Source organism: Lingula anatina, chromosome 2, assembly GCF_051362555.1.
Source record: "Lingula anatina isolate TDL-2025a chromosome 2, LinAna3.0, whole genome shotgun sequence".
NCBI lineage: Eukaryota > Metazoa > Brachiopoda > Lingulata > Lingulida > Lingulidae > Lingula > Lingula anatina.
This window is the reverse complement of record NC_141768.1, coordinates 45,077,187-45,096,162: the sequence shown is the minus strand read 5'-3', so window position 1 is coordinate 45,096,162 and position 18,976 is coordinate 45,077,187. Positions and strand designations below refer to the sequence as shown.

The 18,976-nt window shown below is 35.9% G+C and overlaps 2 protein-coding genes across 4 annotated transcripts in view; both read right to left on the bottom strand.

Moving 5' to 3' along the window:
* Positions 1–194: 194 nt before the first annotated feature.
* LOC106160826 (uncharacterized) overlaps positions 195–18,976 on the bottom strand; it is a 29,087-nt gene continuing 10,305 nt past the window's right edge. For 2 of the 3 annotated variants that reach the window (XM_013537584.2, XM_013537585.3), the window contains exons 6-13: positions 7,959–11,687; positions 7,536–7,656; positions 5,685–5,787; positions 4,177–4,431; positions 3,075–3,148; positions 2,367–2,481; positions 2,127–2,173; positions 195–1,802 (exon numbers count right to left, since the gene is read on the bottom strand). In XM_013537584.2, coding sequence (XP_013393038.2) covers positions 1,714–1,802; positions 2,127–2,173; positions 2,367–2,481; positions 3,075–3,148; positions 4,177–4,431; positions 5,685–5,787; positions 7,536–7,656; positions 7,959–11,687 — 4,533 coding nt within the window. In that variant the 3' untranslated portion in view covers positions 195–1,713. The remainder of the gene's footprint in view (positions 1,803–2,126; positions 2,174–2,366; positions 2,482–3,074; positions 3,149–4,176; positions 4,432–5,684; positions 5,788–7,535; positions 7,657–7,958; positions 11,688–18,976) is intronic. The other variant, XM_013537586.3, reaches the window with a different exon arrangement.
* On the bottom strand, positions 14,068–18,970 carry LOC147763747 (uncharacterized). Its single transcript, XM_087006935.1, has 2 exons — positions 18,282–18,970; positions 14,068–17,255 (listed from the first exon to the last, which is right to left on the bottom strand). Exons 1-2 carry the CDS (start codon positions 18,420–18,422, stop codon positions 15,804–15,806), a joined length of 1,593 nt encoding a protein of 530 aa, XP_086863061.1. The 5' UTR covers positions 18,423–18,970; the 3' UTR covers positions 14,068–15,803.

Below are 18,976 nucleotides of genomic sequence, written 5' to 3'. Positions count from 1 at the left end.
ATGTGAGAAACATCATGACACGTGAACTTTATTGCAAAATGATGACTGCTTTATATATTATTTATTATAAATTTTATTTATTTATTATTATCCTTCAAAACAGTACTATGTAATGTTTACTGGCAAGTAAGGGTGTTTTTTTTAAAACTTGTGATGGTGTTAAAAATAAGAAAATTTGAAAACTTTTAAAAATGCCATTTTAAACAGTAAATAACATTTATTGCTTCATAAAAATAATGTAAAGCAGATAACTGCTAAATTTTTAAAAGCATAAAATATGAATTTCAATGTTAACATAAAATCACATTTGTAAAATATATATATATATATCATTACATACCATTTTTTGCCATTTTGAAGTACAATAACATATTAAATGTGTTTAAATCTAGAATGTTTTTGTCTTCTTTGAATGTGACTACCGTGCACCTTACATATACCTAATGGACCGTTCTGATTAGGTTTTTATAGTCCCAAATGATGAATGAGGAGAGGATGAGCTTCAATTTAAACGAAACTTTCCATAGCCAGCATATATTTTTGAGGTATTGGTATGTTGTATTCATACAAATATGGGAGGGGGGAGGGGAGGCTGTAGACATTGCTTGTACTTGCCAAGAACAATTCTAATGCAGCCTTTTTAGTTTAACTACAGATAAGCACCCAGAAAAATTCAAACTGCCATGGTTCTCTTGCAATTATAAACAATCAAATAAGACTAAAAATGTACAATCATGTCTTAACACTCAAAGCACCAAGTTGTAGCTTGAATTTTTTTAATATAAAAAAGGGATTAAAATGTACAAATGAATGCACTATTAAATATGGTGCTATATTTATGCTATTTTATTTTGCTTTATATTAAAAAAAAAAAAATTAGTACTGGCAGTGGTTACATAAAAGTATACCAAAACCCCACACCCTATTTAAATCATGTTGGCTAACTAAATATTGCACATTTTCTCATTTACCAAAACATTTCCTGGACTAAATAAAAACCAAAAGCTAATATATATATAATGGCATAATGCATTTGCTTTGAATCCCTTTAACCATATTATTTCACTTCTTCAACCTGCCCTTAACAAAAGCAACATAGATGTTTAAGATACAATTAAGCTACAACTTTAAGATGTTTGCAAATACAAACTGAAAGACGACTGATAAATCCCAGTGGTGATAAAGGGTATAGAATCATCACCTATGATAATGTGTCTATTTACACAAGGTGAACAAATGGTTATAACAGGTACATATATAAACCAACCACAACAACAATAACAATGGTTTTTAACAAAATTTGTCAAAGGAATAGGGACTGAACTTCCAAGTTGTAAAACACAGTCGTATTTCATACCGTTTTCATCGTTTGAAATATGCCATGTTTAAAACATTTAAATCTTGAAAAGATTTTGAAAACATGTTTAAAAATAGTGAATAGGATGAATGAATACTAGTTGAGATTAAACATTACAAGAAAAGCAACAAAAATGTATCACGATTAATTGTGCTAATTGCTCCTACTCTTTAAAACATTTCAATAAAATTTATTTATTCAAATGCAAGTTTATCAGAATGTTAACTTTACAGACATAAGGCACAGACTAATAGAAAAATTGATAAGAATGGCAATTAACTTCATTTGGTGTGGTCCAATGTTAAAAGAAAAGTATCAAGCATTGCATATTGACAATCAATAGCTTGGTGGTGGCATTATTTCTTCTTTCCCTTCTTTCCCTTTTTATCTTTCTTTTCCTTTTTCTTCTTATCCTTTTCCTTCTCTGGACTGCCTGTGTTAAGCCCTGGAATTCCAAAAATATTATATCTACATATAAATCAATGCAATCAAGCCTCCTCTTATTTCAGAGATATAATCACCTGCTTTTCTATATTATACTCAATGCCAGGAGGAAGGATTACATTCAGCAAGAGTCCAAGTGGAGTTAACAGTAGACCAAATTCATTGTGAACAGTCCTACTGTCGGGAGCAGATTACTCGTGTTAATTAGTTTTATGTGAGTACCTTTAGTATTTTAAAGTACCCACATTGAATATCACATGAGTTCTATCAAATGAATAAACTGATAAATCTAAATGAGCATGATAAAAACATGAAATCAATTTACCTTTCTCACTCAAAACAACCTCAATTTCTTTATCTTCTTCTTCAGCCCTAGAAAAAGATGGAAATAAAAACTATGAAGTTACCACTATTTTTCAAGAAATTCGGTTAAGACCTTTTGAGGAATGCAAGTATGCAACTTAGTCGGCACAAATTTTTCTAACAGTCTTTATTAAGACAGAATTTATACTTGGTTTTACAAAAATGTTTTTTGAAACAGACCCATGGAAACATGAATGTCTACCTTATCCTGTCCTCTTCCATAGTATCAACAACCCTGCTTCTCTCTTCCACAACTTGTACCAGCTCAGCCAGTAGTTCTTCTTCTTTTTGTTTGTCACTGTCAGTCTTTACATGCTCTAGTAAAAGATACAAATGTTTTTAAAGATTGTTAACATGAATTGCAGCAGTAACTGACTCAAACATACAAAGACCAGTACTAACAAGGATCACAAGTAAAACATCAGGCATCAAATACTTCCACTGACAATTCAACATGTAAAATTATATTGAAATTAAGTAACATAATAAGACATACAAAGAAATATCAGCAATTACATATGTATAGATGTGTGCTAAATTTTGAAATACTCCATTTAACATATGGTTTGCTTTGATAATTCCTTCAAACAAAAAAATTCAACTTTGAATTTTAGAACAACGGTCAATTTTTTTGTATCAAAATGAAGTGAGTTTGGGGACTGATTTGTAAAGATTTATTTAAAATGTGCCATGTTCAAATCATTAAACCCAGCATATCTGCAATCTACCAATGGGTACAGTGTTTTGAATGAATGAACAGGTTGAATTAAGTGCATATTTAGGGAAAAGTATCAAATACAGGATCAACCTCTCAATTAATGACACTTTTAATGTCACTGGGGTATTTTGTGCCTATGCGTTTAGCATTTATATTTAAAGATGTCCACACAAAACCAAAATAGTGTATTACCTTGTTTTTCCATAATGCACCTCAGGTCATATTCAATATCTGCTTGTCTGTCTTCTAGTGCCTGTAGCCGAGAGCTATAGAAACAAGTAGCTTAATATTAGTGCTTACACCATAGATTACAGCCACCACATGACAGCCATGATATACACATATATATAGCTGCTGGTTTATCACACATGATAGCAGTAGCATACTTGGAAGCCCTGCATAGCTGTGTATACGTATGATGGCAGGCCCAAACCATGAGTAGCATTATATCAAACAAGACCTGCAGAAAGAGATAATGTGAGGGGGGTTAACAATAACCAAGCACACACCACACAACTAATGTACAGGGTGTACAGTACAAAAGCCAGAGGAGTCAGAGTCTGAGCAAGTAGCGGTAGTAAATGTCAAGCCAACTGACTAAGCTAACTAACACCATGGAGTTAGTGGTGTCATTTAGTGACTGACTGGTGCCAATTTGGTTGTGTTAGTGTTATCACCAGTGGTGACTGGTGCCAATTTGGTTGTGTTAGTGTTATCAACAGTGGTGACTGGTGCCTTGAAGATGTATTGGAATTGATGGAATGGAGTTAGTAAGTGACTGGTTGTACCTATAGGAACAATCTATTGTAGAAGTGACTGGCATTATGTATCAAGTCAGTAAAATCATTTGCATGGAGGTTGTAAGCTAGTGGGGATATTAACTCAGCATCTATTCTGTGGTGGTGATTGTTTGAGTATGTGTTGTGTGTGTGCAACATAACTATAGAAGCAAAGAGCTAAACAAGACAACAGGAAGATAAAAAATATTGTGAATGTGTATCTGAAACAGATTTACAGAAACAAAATTAGATTCATGATGATTTTCTAAAAATAGTATTATGCCAAGTTAGTCTTGAACCAAATTAAAATCCATGCTGTAAGTTAACATAAAGAAATTAAGCACAGTAAAAATAGTAGAAATTATATAAATTTGTTAAATTAGTAAAACATGCTGATGGCAAAATGTCTCGATTAAATGTTTTGGGTGTATTTTGTATTGTGTAGAAGCTTCCAAGTCAAACATGCTCTATTAGGCAGGTACAAGGCAGGCAATCAAGTCAGGTGGGATAGCTACTTGCTCACTGGCTCCTCAAACACATCATCATCATCCAAATAATCCTCCTCCTCATCCTCATCATCACTTGCAGCAGAGCCACTGCCTTTATGATCTGAAGCAGTAGCATATTCTTCAGAACTATCAGATTTCTTGTCATTTTTATTGTCACTGTTGTTGCTACTGTTGCTGCTGTCAATTTTGGCATTACTGTCCCCGTCTAAGCTGCCACTGTGAGAATTACTGGCTTCATCATCGCTTGTGCTGGTAGTGCTGCTACAATGTGGAAAGAATGTGGGTTTGACAGTGAAATAAAGCAAGATGTGATAACACTCACAACACACTTGCTATTGGACATACACAAGGTGCACTTGCTGGAGTGCCAGCCAGCCCCGCTGCAATTTTCAAAACCCAATGTTAATAATATAGTACAACCTATTTCCATCATAAAGCATTATTCACAAGCACTGGGTCCCGTTTCACAAAAAGTCTTAAGTCAACAAAGTTGCTTTCCCTATGAATCTTGAAGGCCTTACCTTGTTAAACAGCACAATTGCTAATAAAATGCTCCTAGTCGACTAATATGGCAATAACAACTTTATGTAGTCAGCTATCCAATTTTAGCAGTCTACCATTTAGACTTTTTGTGAAACAGAGCCCAGATCTAACAAAAACCCTGAAGCGCCCAGCAAATTAATGGCTGCTCACTATCAGTTATTGCCCAACATGACATAGACTGACTGACTACTAATATCACGTACATACATTCATACAGATCATAATTCTTGTAAAATTAAACATCCGGTGCAAAGCACAGTACAGAAGAAAATCTATTAGATGCAAACTGTAACATCAAAACAATTAAAAAAAGGTAGCTTATGCCAAAAATTATACCTAATAAAACTAAGGTTAGGGTTGACACTCAAAACTAGTCTTTCACAAAAGTAGGCATTCAAACAGATGGAGTGACAAACCCAAATCTTTTCCATCTTTCTCCCCCTATTTTTTAGAGGGAGCATAGGTTGGGTGGTTATAGTGTGTGTGTGTGTGTGTGTGTGTGTGTGTGTGTGTGTGTGTGTGTGTGCGCACGCACGCGAATGTGCATGTGTGTGTGTGTGCGCACACGAATGTGCATGTGTGTGTGTGCGTGTGTGAAGGGGGTGTGGGTAAAGTTGACAAGTCCCTTGGACTGACACTTTGACTGGCAGATTCCATCAGCAATTAAGCATGCAGTCAAATACTGAACACAATGTACAGTATCAATAAAATACGTTCATTTTAGTCTTTGATTACATACATTGCCATCATCTTTATATGTAGTTGGTTTAAATAAATTATGAAAAGTATCTCAATTTTGAATTGAAGAGTAACTGGCTCTGGTAATGTCAGACTTATTTCACTTCTTAAAATTGTAAGCAATTTTGTAAAAGCTCAAAAAGTTACTAAACTGTATATTTTCTGTATTAATTTCAATCAGTTTTTGGCTGTTGTTAATAATTTTGGACTTGTTTCACCATGAAATCCCTTACATGTAAATGATCTCTGATTCCCTCCTCACCATCCTGTTTTTCTTGTTTACAAGTTCAAACCACTGGCTAAGGAGCTCATCGTCATCTTCGCCCTGACTCCCAGCTGAAATTATATAAATAAAATATTAAACAAAAAAGGCAGCCACAGGTGCTAATATCTAGTTATATTCATCATCATTATTTAAGATCAAAGGAGTTCTAAACCTTCAATAGGCTATGGTTCTAGTTACTATAGAAATGATAGAAGACATGCATCATGTTCACAGTCATTATTTATTGGAGTAGGGTGTAGGGAGGACTATTGTAGTAGGTACCATGGATCATGCATACAAAGATTTATAGGAACTGATTACACATATTAATTCACAAAGATATAGTTAATTAACTTATGATTCTTTTTTCCTTTTTTTCTGATAATTTTGACTATTAGTTGTAGTCAAATATTTCAACAATAATAAGAAAATGGAAGGTTACACACAATGACAGCAACATTTCTCAACATATAAAAAGAAGGCTGTTGTCTTCTCAGAGGTAACTCTCAAACATATTGTATAGATCAAGAATATGTCCCCATTTCCTATAGCATAAAACAACTAACAAGTTTTTTCCCACTTCACCAGGAAACTTTGCTGAACTATTTTCAACATAATTGGATGTCACTTATTTCTCCATCTGGATGAAGAAAGGCGTTGGGTGTAAAGTGTCATAGTATTGAGACACCAGGAAGATCACTAGTAGTCACCAATGGATTTGAACTTTGAACACATGGAATCTGTGCCTTGAGACAATGGTATCATATAACCCCCCCCCCCCCCCCTCCAAACCACACATCCAAATATCAAAAGATCCACACTTGTGCATACATACAAATAAAAATGTCCTTTACACTTCAAAATCATTAAAAAAAATGATCATAATAATAATAAACAGTTACATGCCTTGGTGAGTACAATGAAAGGCAATATAATGTTATGAAGGATGTCATGCTGGATTTTTTTTAAAAAAGGCAATACATAAAAGAAACAATGTCTTCAAGAGCAAACAATGTCTGTACCTGATACTATGATATACAAAGTTTTGAGCAAAAATTTTGCATGATGTTTCTGAATCTTTGTCACCTGATAATTCTACAAGGCTCATGATACACAGTATCACAAACCAGGCCTGATCAGAGTCACAGCCTTCATCTATTTATCAGTGGATAATATATTGTTAAAAACTTGTATGAAAATGAAAATAGTGAAGTAATAAGCAAACCATGCTGAATAATAATAATAATAATTATAATAATAATAATAATAATAATAATAATAATAATAATAATAATAATAATAATAATAATAATAATAATAATAATAATAATAATAATAACAACAGATTGATACAGATGAAATTGTAACACATACTGTGCCAGTTGATCTGCAAAAAGTGATGAGTTTCTGAAAACATCTTTATACTGAATGAAAAATTTGGTAGATCAAAACAATACCCAAATTATGTACTTCTGTTTTATTATTTCAAAACTGAGGAAGAAATAAAAATCATCGACATGGATGAATTGGTTTGTAAAGAGGCCCCATTTATGAGGTATTCACTTCATTTGAAACGACAAATATTCTTGTTTTAAAGCATGCCATGCAAGACCATTCCCACACAATTACCTCTTGATGAGGGCTGCAACAGCTTGTAAAATAAAACTAAATGTTATCCTAAAAGCAAACTAAAAAGCATTCCAAGTATACATCCTTTTTCTATCAATAACTAATATATCTAATGACTGCAAATTTCACTTATCTAGGTTATTTATTCAAAACTTGCACAAAATGAAACAGGATTGAAAAAATAACTTACATCCTCTTATTTTATTTTCCAACTCCCTTCCCTCCACTTCTAGTTCTGTCTGTTCTTTGTCCAGGACATCCAACTCATGCTTGATTTCTGTTGTAGACAGACGTCTCTCTCCAGAGCAGATCTGATGAAGAAAACAAAATTGGAAGCTTATTAAAAATATTTGGTGGATGAAACCATGAATTACTATGATTAATTATTAATTATTGCAACTATCTAATTTCCTACTCAAAATGGCATAGAACAGGTAAAAATGAATGCTATAAAGATCAAATGAAAAACTAGCTGGTCAAAGTAACAAAAAGTGTAGACCTTTTAATTTCAACCAATGATAAGTTTTATAATTGATCAAAAATTGAGAAAAATAAATGAACCAAAGCACCCTCTCCAATTCTAGCACTTAAATCAGTATTGCTGAGCACTCACCTTACGCTTTGGTGCTATGGGTCTTGAAGGTGCATTACGTTTCTTATATCTGGGATGAGTGTTGGACAAATCCAGATCTATCTCTGGGGAGCTCACAATGCCTGGTGAGGGTGTTGGAGAGGGAGCTGGGGAAGGTGAAAGAGGTGGTGTATCCTTTGGTGGCTGAGGTGCTAGGCGTTTCTTTCTTGCCCCTCCCTGCTGGCGTGGAGAGTCCACTCCTTCACTCTCGCTAAAAGTGGACGAAGATCGCCCTCGATCTGTACTGGTGCTATCAAAGTGAAAAGGCATGTCTGGCACAACCTTCTTAAGTCTATGGCTTGTTGGGGCAATGTGCTTTTCCTCGTCCTCATTGTCATCAGTTTTAGGATGGATTACTTTTCTACTGGGAGATTCATACACCCCTCCCCTGGCTTCCTGGCGTTTCTCTGCCTCCTTCTGCCAGTCTAACTTGCTTTCAGGTTCTAAAGTACCTGCATTACTACGTGGAGGTTTGGGAGGGGGCGTCTCTGATACGCCATTACCAACTGGCCTCGTGCCTCTCCCTTTTGTTTCAGAGTCAGAACTGGATACTGATCTGCCTCTCAGCCAGTCTTCCTCAGACTGACTTTCTCTGGCAATTCTCCTACGTTCTGCTTCCTTCTGCCAACCTGACAATTCTCCTGCATCCTCATCCTCATCCTCATCAGAGGTTTCAAAAGGATTTAAACTTTCTCCTTTCTTCTTTTTTGTTTCCACAGGTGAACTTTTCGGTGGTGATTCTGGTACATCGTCTTCATCTGATTCAAATGGATTGTAGCTTTTAACCTTTGTTCTCCTAGATAGCTCAGCCTTGTTGTTTTCATTATAAATATTAGAAGAATTATCATTCTTAGCTTGGATTTCCTTGGCCAACTGCTTTTCATCATCTGTAGTCCCAAATGGATTCAATTCATCTGGATACTCTTCTTGGGTTTGTCTCAATGTTGAACGCTCTGGTTTTCCTTTATCAACTTTTTCATCTCTCTCCCATTTTTTAGCAACATCAGTTTTGTTAGAAGTCTTTGATACAGAATTAACTGTTTCTTGCTTGAACTTTTCTGGAGTTTTAGTCAGCCAAGATTTTTCTGGATCTACAAATTTTCTGGCTTGGCGTTTTTGTGCTTCTAACTGCCATTCAGGAACATTGCTGTCTTCTTTAGCACCTAGCCTAGATTTTTGCTGCTTTTCTTTTTCATCCCAGCTACTTTGCTTTTCATTAGTTTTTAGAGCAAAAGTTGGAGAATCCTGGACTTTATATTCAGTATTCTCTTTGCTATTTCTCCATCCATACTTTCTTTCTTGCTTAACTTCAAGATCTTTTGAATTTTTTTCTTTAAGTGGAATGTAAGCAGTTTTTTCATGAACCTTTTTGTCATTTGAAGTATCATTAACCTTCTCATTGTCAGTACTCTTTATCCTTGGTTTTGGAAAAGGTTTTTTAAATTCACCATCAAATTCAACGCCACTAACTTTCAAATTACTTTGATCAGTCAAAATAATTTCAGATTTTGTAGCCCTTGTTGGAGTCTGTTCAGAGTCTGGTTGTGAAATCTCACAGTTTAATTCCTTCTTTCTACGAATCACTGAGGAAGTGTCAATGGCAGCACCTTTTTCAACAGATTTCGCATCGTTTAATGACTCTGCACTTGAACCAAGTGACTTCTCAGAATGTTTCCTACCTGGTACACTATTTGGTTCTGTATTTCTTGCTTCTTTAATATCATTTAAAGACTCACTGCTGGAGCGTGATGTTCTGTCAGTTGTTCTCTTTGTGGTTACTTCTGTAGGGACACTCTTGACCTCTGGTTGCTTATCCTGACATTTCTTATGGAAGACTGCGCCATTTATCTGTACTCTTTCAGAACGAAACACTCTGTCATTGCAGACAGCGCACATGTTTGAAGCTCTAGGAGTGCCCTGTGAATCCAAACTTTCTACAGATGACGCAGCTAAATTTTCTCTTCTCCGCCTACGAGCTGCAAGCAAATCTTCAACAGATGAGCTCTTTGGCTGATCATGCTTGTCATCAACTCCGTATTTTTTCTCTTTTTGGGGTGTTTTATCTAAATTCTCAAGAGAGGATGCTTTTGGAGGTAGTTCAGTCTTTTCAGATTTTTCTGAAATATTGTCATGGGTTGCACTGCGAGGAGCTGGCTTGAAATTTTCTCTGGATTCATTTAAAGTTGTCGTCTCAACTTGTTCTTCCATTTTCTCTTCACTGCTAGACTGGCTGGTGGGTGATGATGAAGGAGATTCTGATATTTCTTCTTCCTTGGTTACATCAACATGTAGACTTGCTGTCTGGTCCATACTTTCTTCCTGCTTTTCCTCTGAGGCACTTTCTTCTTTTACTCCTTTGGAAAGACCCCTTATTTTGGCACTCAACTTCAACTGCCAGTCTTCCTCAAAATATCGGTCACCATATAGTCCCTTTTTCACACTGTTCAAGTCTTTGCTCTGACTAACAGCTTTGTCAGCTGGGGTTTCTTCTTTTGTTTCTTTACAAGGTGTTTCATGTAACTTAGAAGGAATAACTACGTCAGTTTTCCTAACTTCTGGAATTTGCTTTTTTGACACATCGGTCTCTTTAGTTGGTGTTCCATATTTTTCTTTGTAGGCCTTAAATATGTCACGTTCCTGAATATCTTTACTTTTCTCACCCTTATCACCCGAGTCACTCTTAGAATCATAACCTGGAGTAACATTAGTCTTTTTCAGTGGACTGTCACTTTCATTTTTCCTTGGCGTACTTTCTAATTTATCAAGAAAAGAATGTCTCACTCCTGTTTGCTTCAGATGTTCAAGATCAGCGCTCTGTGCCTTTTCTTTGCGTATGCTAGTTCTTGACACATTACTGATAAAAAGGTCCATAGTCTTTCCAGGAGATGTCAAATCTTTTTTGTCATTGCCTGCCTTCCCCAGTGGTCCTGTTCTTTTCTGCACACCTAGTGAAACTGGCCTTGGCTTGTGATTTGCACTGGTTTTACTGACACTAAGAGCTTCAGAGTTGGCTTCCACAAGACTGTCCAGATCAAAGTCATCCGATTTATTACTATCACTTTTACCAAGATCCATCTTTCTGTTATCTCCTTTGTTTTCAGTCCGTCTTAAAACTGGTGATGCCGTTGCTGCTGCTTTCCCAGGTGTTTCTTGCTCTTTATCTTGGAACATAGATATTGCGCTCTTCACATCTGGAGTTGCATCTTTCTTGAACAAAAGTTTCCGACCATATTCACCAGTTTTCAAGCCTCCTTTCTTGGCAGATTTATCTGCCAGTTTATCTTCCTTTTTCCTAAACTTAGATGGCAATCCTTCTTCGTGGGAAGAAATTTCTTTTGTTTTCCCAACCGGTGTTTTAGTAGTATCTTTACTTAAGTCATATTTTTTATGGTTCCCAAGATGTAGTCTGAATTTATGCTTGTGGTCCTCGGTGGACTTCTCCTTTTCTATCTTTGTATGTTTAGGAGGCTCGCTGCGGGCGTGCTCCTTGGAATGAGGGACATCAAAACTAAACGCAGGAGTCTCTTTTTTCTGTCGGTGGGATGGTGACAGTGGGTAGCCTCCGTGAGCTGCAGGAGATGGGTTTGAATCCTTCCAGCACGTCCTGTGGTAAGAATGACCGTCTACAATTTGCCTCTCCAGAAGGTAAACTTTCCCATCGCATAAAGCACAGCGATCACTAAGGGTGCTGCTTTTCTTATCAGATGAAGGCTGGAAGACAGCAAATATAAATATGGGTAAGAATAGCCAAAGAATATTTTTCTTTATTTAATGGGGGCATTTTTGTCTGTGGAGTAATGAGAGTCTGTTTGTCAATAGACATGACAAAATCAGGGGAAATATTGAAAATAGTTTGTTTAGAAAAGCAACAACAAAGATAATTAATTTTCTAAAAATTTTCTCTAATGAGATGACTGTAACTAACCCGATTTCACTGTGTGTAGTAGGTGTTATATGTGATGGTGGTGCTGTTTTCTGTACATAGTAACTGCTAAATGTTAACAACATATATCTATTATATTCTTCTATACTTTTTTATAAGTAATACAAAAAATAAATAAATAAATACTACTACTACTACTACTACTACTAATAATAATAAACTGTTAAGTTCAGAAGCTAGATGGGTAAGCAAGATGGGTTCAATTCAAAGTTTTCTTTTCACATGAAAATGAAAAATGTGGTAATTTAAAATTAAGTGTTGGAAATTAGTGGTATATGAAAGTTGTAAATATCATGTGATTCTCTGAGGAGTGAGATCACTTTTTGTATGCAATTACTCCAATCTTGATATCAAATAGACCATAATATATAAGACTGGGTAAATAAAAATGTCCACTTGTATCTTTTATGAATATTAAATGTTTTATAAAAACACAAAAACACAGCAAAAGAAAACTTACCAAAACCATATAAAAGAAAAAGGTGAAAGAAAGGGTGCTTATAACAAAACCAAATGAGAAAATATTGCAGGAAGAAAACGATAAGAGAAAGAGAAAGCTGGTGTAAATATTGGCAGAATACAAGTTTCAACATAAATGATCTGTTCCGCAGTCTGGTTTCCCTCTAGTTTTCAGTGTTACAGCACTAATATTGATCAGGCATTCACTCACACTAATAATATTAGAATAAATGCATATTAAGACCTGTGCTCTTTGAGATTTCTACATTTCAATATTAGTAAAATTAATGCCCTAATAACCAGCTGTTCATGGGATTTCTTCTATATTGCATCCACCTTGCTCCTAAGAGTGTATACGTGGCCACATCAAGGGAAGGCTTCTGGCCTTTACATTGACCCCATATGGGGTACATTACCTTAAGCTTTACTTCGTAATTTTAGACCCTAACATTTGATGCATCTAGCTCCCCCTCCCCTTTCATCCAAACTCTTTCAAATATGTTCCAAGGAATTAACTGTAATACAATTGGAATACCATTTCATCCTGCATACCAAATGCCATACAAAACACTGCTGGTCAAAATAAAAAAGTTTCAGATTCACTGAAAACTCAGCCTTGCCACATTCACTGCTGACCCAATTTTCCATTTATATCAAAAAGTTAACAAAAGTCCCACACAAAACAAAAAGAAGCCATGATAGAAGAGCTCAGGGTCTTAACTGATAACCTGATAACAATTGCCCTACATCCATAAATTAATGACATGGGAAATATATGTTTACTGCATGCCAACCAGTATAGGATCACACATATAAAATGATAATAACTCTTACTTACCTGTCACTGTCAAAATACTATGTGTGTATATAAAACAAACATGCTAATCCACACATTATTTCGAAAATGAGAACAAAGCACAGCCATTGAGCACTTCATGATGCCATTTTACAGCAGAAAATCAATACAACCAGTCACTTGGGAAACAAATCACATTATGTCTGAGTCAGACGTCTGCAGATATTACACATTTTGCTGAAAAATTCACTCTCTACCTACTTACTTCATGCCTTTCAGAGAGAATGTTAAAAAAGTCTGCAATGTGTTTTACATTTGCCTTAAGCAAGCTTCAGTAAACCACTAAAATTCCAGTCAATTAGTTCTACTCTTAAAAATACACATCTACTGCAAGGATGTTTATCTGGGTGGAAAACTTCCTACCTAATGTGCTAATATGGGCTTTCATGTCTGATGCACTTGTGATTAATTTCCTGTCTTGTACTGATTTCAACATTTGAAAATAATAAAAGTTTGGTAACAGCAAAATTGTACCAACTTAGCAATTAAGCAATTTGCTCTTGGAATGTATATATTAACAAAAATAATAAATGTCAAAGTTTTATTTTCAGAATGGCATCATATACTGTGCAAACAAAATACCTGTCTATGATAGGTATCCTAACTAGCATATTCAAATTATCATACAGGTGGACTTGTGCACTTGGAAAAGCACCTGGATCTAAATACACACATACACACACACACAGGGACGTACTAACAGGGAAACAAAAATAACTGCCTGTAACTAACGGTGACTATTAATATGCTAGGTACGTATATTCCATGCCTGGTCATGTTTTTTTTTTTTTTTTTTTTTTGGTATATAAGTTCACCACAGAAGTAGCACGAAACCAGTTTTAAAGTTCATGTTTATTTGGTGGAATTATAATTGCTTACATTAGGTTATGACTTAAGTAATAGTCACAGATACATTTGATTTTAAGATACCCTTGTTCAAAGCTCATCAACCAACAAATACAAATGGCAATTAAGACAACTGTTGTGTTTATGTTCGTGCAGAATTAAAGAAGAAAACAAAATACATTAAGTTCACATTGAGAGGGAATAAGATTTTTATCTTAAAATAATAAATATTTTTCAAGGAATCAAGTAACACAGCAAAGATCAACAATGGTAGATAAATAGTTCAGCAACATCAAGCCACAAGCAGTAAAATATAGTCTTTGGATTTCTTCATCTGCCTTTTATATGTAAGACCGTCTGAGCCTTGAGATATAGCCTTATATTAATACATAGGAGGTATTTATACCAAAAACCTTTGCTGCGGCTATCCGAGTGACAAACCAACCCTTCATATATCACAGTTGGCAATCTAAACAGCTGTAGGATTTCTCCTCTCAATAATCTGAAGGGACTGGTAGTAATTTATTGCAATGTCCTCGCATGTAATACAGGGAGACACTTGTTTGGGCTATGTCCAATGTGAAAGTCATTAACGTCATCTTATAGTTTTGATTGATGTTTCTCATTCTCTGCACATCCATTAGGCTTGACAAGAGCAAAAGGTGAAGATGACACGTAATCAAAATGTACCAACACATTGAATTACACAGTAGCATGAATATATGAATGCTAAACCTTGTCTTGGTATAATGTGGTCAGAATAAATGCTGAACAATTATAATCAGACATGTCTGAGAGAGATCACAAAATATGATTGCCACATGTTAACTGTATTCACTAGAAATACTTATATATTATAAAGATGGACACATATTCTTTCCCCCTTGCCTCTTTCCTATTCCCAAGTTTGTATATTATCATAAAGTTGTATATCAATGAAACAGTAAAATTCAATAAAAAATAGAGTCTCAGCAAGGAAACAATTCTGTAAGCACAGAATGACCTTTTGAAACTTTTTGGGAGGAGGAGAGAGAAAGCTAGATCTGCCAACTGTTCTACATTTATCTATAACAACTTTTTAAACTAAAACCGCATTCTATTTAGTACTTGGTAACCTCAGTATCACAGCCGGATATCTCATATTAATAATATGGCAGAATTATATGTGTCCAGTGCACTGTATCATTATACTTTGTCATTTGGTCCTTCCCACTCCTCCCTTATAATAACAGAATACACACAACAAAAGCTGCAGCAAACATAAAGCTGTAACTAATGAAAAGCATATTCGGAGACACACATGAAATGACACATGAAGTTTACTCATGCCCACATATATCATCTTACCCATTGTATAGTATGTGTTAACTGAAGGATGAGGTTTGTTGATTTTGCGTATCTTTTTGATCTTTTGATGTGGTTCTTAAGGAAAACCTCAAGTGTGGTCAAACTGAAGTCCAGTCTTTTCTTTAGTACACGGCCAAATTTTATTGTGTATGAATTCTACGAGTGAATCGACTAAGAGGATGATTCTGTAAGTTATTTGATATCATTCAATTCAACCATCAAACTTATATTGCTATATAAACACTGACAGTCCATTCTTCTATATGTTTTTAATGACTCAATTTGAGACACAAGTCAAATATTGGCACTTATATCACCTCTTTTTCTCATCATGAAATTATCCTAGAAAGATTTTGGGGGACATTAAGTTCAGAATTCATACAAAAGGGCAACAAAACAAAGATTTCAGCCAATTCCAAAAGGAATTGCCCCTATTTTGCTGGTTGGCAGGTTTTTTGGTCACTAAGACCTGCTCCTTGGTTTCGCTTCCCTTGGCAGAATCTGTCTCATCCATTTTGTTGCTTTCATATTTTGATATCAGGTCTTTAATGGAAATAGGTCTAACATCCTTACTGTCGTCTGCTTTTGCATGGGCAGGAGTCACCTTTTCTTCATAACTTGGATACCTCTTCACTTCTTTTCCTACTGAAGAACCTTCTGCCACAGAAGATGCAGACTTTGATCTCGTAGGTCGGATTTCATTACCCTTGTCAATGCTGTATCCTGTGGCAACTGGAGGTCTACTCCAGGGTGCGTTTTTCTTTAGCTTGTCATGGCTGGATCCCTTTGCATTCTCAGGGACAGGCCTGAGGTTCTTTGCTGGAGTTAAAGGTGGTCTGCTAAGACCTATACTATCCTGGCTGGAACCCTTTGCATTCTTAGGGACAGGCTTGAGGTTCTTAGCTGAAAAAGGCGCCGTCTTCTGCTCTCCACTCTCAGGACTCTGCAATGCTTTTCGATCTTTTGTGTCGCCTCCTCCTGCTCCATGTTGTTGTTGTTGTTGTTTCCTTTGGGCAGCTTTGAACAAAGCTTGGGGATCAAAATGAGCAGCTTTTGGAGCTGAAGGCTGAAATGAACTTGCTTTCACAGGTTTATGCAGTTCTTCCTCTTTATCTTGCGAGGATCTCTTCCTAAACTGCGATGGAGGGAAGGGAGAGGGGGCTGTAGCTTTTACCCATGCAGTTGTATTTTTTGGTCCACCAGAATGCGTATCAGCTTTATGCACAGAGGGCTGAATCACAGTTGGCTTTGCTTGTCTCTGCTTTTCATCATCATCATCATCCTTTGAAGCAAGGGATGGAGAAGACACCTTAGCTATGACCTTGGCTGTTTTATATTGAGGTCTAACAGTATGTTGCGTTTTAGCTTTGGAAGGGTAATGGACTAGGTTGGGATTATCGGGCTTTGCATGCTCATGAGTTTCCATAAGATTCATATCAGCAGGAGGATGGGGAAGCTTTGCCTTCATCACAGGTTTCGGCTCTCTCTCTATCTGTTGTATTTCTTTGGAAGCATGAGAGGAAGGGGGAATCTCAACGTTTACCTGAACTGATGTTGCATAGAGTGATTTCGCATGCGTATTAATTTCTGGATGTTCCGCTTTAGGTTCTGACATTCCTTTCTTTTTAGCTGGATTCAAAATTTCACCAAGACTCCTCTTCTTTGTCATGTTAAGACCAGTACGACCATGGCTACCACCATGTTCCCATGATGTATCACCTGCGCCACCTTTGATACTTTTGGAACTCAAAGCACCAACAACTGCTCCACTACTTTTATCCTGTGCTGTTGCAATCTTTCCAGTCTCTAGCAATGGGCTGGCATCCACCTATTGGGAAAAGTTTTTGTAGTGTTCAAATGTGAGGGCAGTGTTCCTCAAGTCTCCATATATTCACACATGTATTCATAATGCCATGTCTGCAGTGATCCCAAGCCAAGTGATCTCCATATAATTTCCACACAAACAGTGATACATACTACTTCCCACAGGATTATCTGATTGAATATATGTAATATGCCGTTTTAAACTGTGTATGAAGGAATTAAGTAGATGGGCCTAGACGCAGTATTATTAGGGAAGCAGATATCAATGTCAGCATCAGTGGGTAGAAACAAGATTTAATATATGCGTGCATAAATTGTGCAGTTTTAAGTTGTTACAATATTTTCAAGAAATAAATATTTTTTTAATTAAAAAAAGCATAGATTCCAGGTGATTATTATCTGACAGTGCAATATTTTGATTGAGAGTATTACACTCAAGTCTAAGAGTACCAAAAACATGACCAACATACCTTTGAACTTAATTTTAAACGACGTGTTGGCCGACACTAAGTTCTTCCAACAAGCCCCCCTCTCCCTGCTCTGTTTAGTGTTTAGCAATATGAGACTTTGGTGACTGTCTCTTTCATAGATTCATAAAAATTTCTGAACGGTTTAACAATCCAGTCTCTAAAAACTGACAATTATGTCACTGTACAAACATAAAACACATATAGCATCAGCTTAGAAGAAGCATGTTTCACTGTTTGTGTTTTAAGTAGCTAGGCTAAGCTCTATATGTCCTTAGACACAATGCAGTCTGATGAAAAAGCTACAGTGCATATTGTGGGGAGGATCATGATAGCCCAGTGCTTAGTGGCAGAGAAAGAGCAGGCTGCTGCTATACAAGTTGGATCTCTAATCAAGATGGCTGCATATTCGCTCTTTTTTTCTATTGGTCAGACAGATTACCTCTAGCACCAATCACAGAGAATTTACCCAAATGACTTTTATAAATTTACCTTCGAAACCAATGTATATACAGCATTTTACCACAAGTTACTTGATGGTATATACTCTTAGTAATAAATACCATTAGAAGGCCAGTTTCAAAGACAACAATCTCCCATATATACTCCCTGAGGTACATGCAGGGTCTGTGATTTACCACCACCGCCATGTTGAAATCCGTTCTCCAGCAGGCAGAAAAACATGTGGCAGAAAAATAGGACATGAAATTGAAATAAGATAGACGAAAATGTACATGCAAAGATACCCTCAGCCAGGCAGCAATGTTATTTTGTAAAAAAATTACAAAAATACACAATACAAAACACCATAACTGCTTTTATTGCAAATTTTGAATGGTTTATCAGTGAAATAGCCAAGCAAGGTGGTGTTTTTTAATCAAAGGAGACATTCAATTTTAAAAATACATAAATTTGAGCTCTGCAAAGCTAATTTCATTTCTTGCAGATACATATGAAGCACACACTTTCATGCTTAAATATAAATGAAGAGAGGGTCACACATGCTGGACAGAAATGGATTGTTTAAATATCTTGATGATGCAAGGTTTAACTTCAGTTGGGAAAATGCAATAAAACTGAATAATGTATAATACCGGAATCCCAAACAGCTTTGACCACAAACAACACAAGGCATGAATAAGTAATTTTCCTAGTCATAAAGCAATCAAATCACACCCAAGCTCTTCTCTACTTCATGTCTACTTTATGGCATTATTGATGTTGGTTTATGTTATAAGATAAAGAATGTCAGAGTCTA

Excerpts from the sequence above, each read along its gene's own strand:
- LOC147763747 (XM_087006935.1), bottom strand. The coding sequence starts at position 18,422 with ATGTCCTATTTTTCTGCCACATGTTTTTCTGCCTGCTGGAGAACGGAT. Across the intron at positions 17,256-18,281 it reads TTGAAACTGGCCTTCTAATG|GTGGATGCCAGCCCATTGCT; the intron begins GTATTTATTACT and ends TTTTCCCAATAG.